The sequence below is a fragment of the Hyalella azteca genome, unplaced genomic scaffold, assembly GCF_000764305.2.
Source record: "Hyalella azteca isolate HAZT.00-mixed unplaced genomic scaffold, Hazt_2.0.2 contig9115, whole genome shotgun sequence".
Lineage (NCBI taxonomy): Eukaryota > Metazoa > Arthropoda > Malacostraca > Amphipoda > Hyalellidae > Hyalella > Hyalella azteca.
Window position 1 is genome coordinate 206,084 of NW_025939192.1, and position 3,575 is coordinate 209,658.

A 3,575-nucleotide genomic window follows, 5' to 3' on the forward strand; every position below is an offset into this window, starting at 1 on the left:
GAGTACTCACTGCAATGAGCGTTGCTGTAGTAGGCACTAGGCACCATTGCACCAAATGGGCAGTGTCTCTTCAGTCGTGTTCGAGTGAGGTTATGTTGCAGCTGAGCACACTCTGGCCATCGAACTGTCCTTGCAAACATATACATACATTACGCATAGATGACAAATTCGGTGGCGGTGAATATATTAGCAAATTTCAGTCAATCTTGCTTCTGTATTGTAGTTCCACTTAATGTAATCAAATGAGTGGCGACCACCATTGCGTAACTGGGATTTTTCTTTCCATTTGACTTTGAGTTCTGCGGCGAGCTTTGGGTTTGCTTGACGTATTTTTTTTATTTTTGTCCCTGTTTTGTGTCGCACATTTTGAAACTCATGTCACGAACCTAGTATAATAAAAACTGATTTAGTTTTTCACACTATCTTCACCAGAATTGTTAATTGAAAATTTACTGCACTTGCATAATCATTTATTATGTTCTAAAAGTTGTACTTGAAAAATGGCTTTATTCATAATGCAATGGAAAATGTTTTTTTTTCATATTACGTAATAGGATATGAAAGAACCCAACTTTCATGTGTGATGAATTGGCTGGTGGAACACGGGAAAATAAATTGTGATAAGTAGAGTTAATATTTTATTTGGAACGTAAAAAAATCATATATATATATAGAAAAGTCACGTGTCAAGTTATGCAACAGACACGAAGAAACTTGAACTTGAAGAAGGAAGTAAATTCAAATTTGTGGCTATTCGGTGATAAAAAGTGTCATTAAAATAAATAAAAAAACGTAGAATAGTGTGCTATAGTAAAAATTTGGGGGTAAATAAAGCCATAAATTACCCTAGGTAAGTTTTTCTGAGTTGGTGTGTACAAAAGATAGTACAATAGTAAATTTAATGCAAGCTACTGATCGCGTTCTATTATAATTACTCAGCAGAAGTTGTCATAATAGAACATATGTAAACACAAAACCTGTTAAATTCAGAGCTAAAAATAATAGAAGCTGTTTATTAAAGAGCATACGTTACATATAATATCTTTGATTTGGTCCAAAATAAAAACATGTAAAGAGAAAAACTCTTCATCACATGACAGATATTCCCTTCAACATCAGACAATCACTCTGAAAAATTGAGGGAGTTTGTCCGAATAGCGATGCACTTCTTGCTTCCCGAGGCAGTTTTGCCGGCGTATCAGTGCTACAGAAAGTGTGTCAATATTTGGATAATGTCCCTATTCAATTTTCAGAGTGTAAGCCTTAATATTCAGAGCGACAGAAAGTGTGTCAATATTTATACAATAGTAACCATATATTTTTATGAGTATATCCCTAATATTCAGCCCTATATAAAACCTTGCCTAAAACAGAAGTACACCTAAAGCTACTCTCATACCTCTTATAGTCAAAGCTCTTTAATTGAAGAGCTATAACTTTTTAAACTCTGATATAGCACACTTAAAGCTCTAAAGATCATATAGTCAAAGCTCATTAAAGAGCTATAACTTTTGAACGTGGATATAGCTCTTTAAAGAGCACAGTGCTAGGTCACGATGACACGTTCCGCTGTGGGAGAGAGTTTAAAGACGGAGAGAGAAATCCTGCTGATATTTGCATAGGATCTTCAGTCTCGATCTTGCAAGCTGGATTTTATCTTCATCATTGCACTGCAGCAGCTTCCTACAACTCTTGCCCTATGGTGAGTATACAGGCTTCACTATTTATGCATGGGTACTTTTAGTTTGTATGAATTGCATGATCACTTGCATGATCAATCAATCAAAAATATAACTCAGCATTTACTGTAGTGAGTGACAGAGAGCGCATTTTCTCGTCAACGAAAACGTGAAGTCACGGACGGACAGACAGACAGACGGACAGACAGACAGACGAACAGACGGACGGACGGACGGACATGGCGAGCACAATAACGCTTTTTTCCCCATAAGTGAGAAAATGCGCTAAAAATGATAGCATCAATTGTGCCTACAAATTCGAAGTAACAGGCAGCAACAAGCACGTATATTAACCGCAGCCGTGAGCCAAATTTTACGTACCTTGCAGACGTCACACAAATGCACCTATAATTTTATAGCATGAATAGTTACTTAATGCGACCTACCGGGGGCAAAAGGGGGCACCCGCTCCTCCCTCCACCCACCGGTGGGGGAGGGGGGGGAGGGAGCGAGGGCCCTGGATGTAATGGACCAGCATGATTCCTGCCTTTCGGAACGTAGCCTTCAACACTTCAAGCCGTCCGTATCTAGGCCGTGGGTCGAACCAGCCCTCGGTCGAACGGCCACTTGTCGAAGGACGATAAATTTTGGAACAGAACTATACAACCTTGCGTGCAACACGCACAACCTTGCGTGCAACACGCACAACCTTGCATGCAATATGCGCAACCTTGCGTGCAACACGCACAACCTTGCGTGCAACACGCGCAACCTTGCGTGCAACACGCGTAACCTTGCGTGCAACACGCACAACCTTGCGTGCAGCACGCACAACCTTGCGTGCAACACGCACAACTTTGCGTGCAACACGCGTAACCTTGCTTGCAACACGCACAACCTTGCGTGCAACACGCACAACCTTGCGTGCAACACGCACAATCTTGCGCGCAACACGCACAACCTTGCGTGCAACACGCGTAACCTTGCGTGCAACACGCACAACCTTGCGTGCAACACGCACAACCTTGCGTGCAACACGCGCAACCTTCACCCTGGCCTCGGTGTGTTGCGCTAAAATTACCGTAAGGATTTTGGCGCGCAACGTGACTGTGTAGCGTGTGTGTGCGTGTGAAGGTCGTGTACGTTTACTGCGTGTCTGTATAAATGTGTTTGTTTGTTGTCGTGTTTGTATGAGATGTATACTTCACTGGGTATTGTTGTTATGCCCTCGCCTGTAATGATATGCATGCTTATAAAGGTATAGTATACGTTTTCTCATTTATCCTGTATTAATATCATACAATCTAATTGTCAATAAATTCATTCAGTTTGATCTTAGATATGTTATAGATATACATAGATATGTTTTATAGTGTAATTAATTATTATTTTAAATTAATCGTACCATTGTTGCCTTGGTAACCATTCATTGGCTACAAAATTATGCATTGTAATCATATTGCGTCCAGGATTGAATGAGTAACTAAACCATTTACTTGCTTAACTAAATCCATTCTTGAGTAATTTTCTTGATTCGATAGACGTCGGAAACAAATTAATCGTATTATTATCTTGATTAGTAGCCAAATTATCTTAGTTCACTGAGAAGCCCTGATGTTTTTCTTGGGAAAGTGCGTAGAAATATTAAATATCTTGGACAATGAAATGTTTAAATAATCATGTATCTTAGTGAGTTGCTCGAGTGTCTTAGTGAGTTACTCGAGTATCTTAGTGAGTTGCTCGAGTATCTTAGTGAGTTGCTCGAGTATCTTAGTGAGTTGCTCGAGTGTCTTAGTGCTGTCTCTTATACACATCTAGATGTGTATAAGAGACAGACTCTGGACTGCTCGGGGTTGCAGCGTGCAGAGGTTACTCTGGACTGCTCGGGGTTGCAGC

At 40.3% G+C, this 3,575-nt stretch overlaps 1 protein-coding gene across 1 annotated transcript in view; it reads left to right on the plus strand.

The window, feature by feature from the left end:
* The first annotated feature begins 1,287 nt into the window (after window positions 1-1,287).
* LOC108673047 (mucin-17) overlaps window positions 1,288-3,575 on the plus strand; it is a 20,231-nt gene continuing 17,943 nt past the window's right edge. The window contains exon 1 of the mRNA XM_018160826.2: window positions 1,288-1,702. Within this exon, the coding sequence (XP_018016315.1) occupies window positions 1,700-1,702 (3 nt within the window). The 5' untranslated portion in view covers window positions 1,288-1,699. The remainder of the gene's footprint in view (window positions 1,703-3,575) is intronic.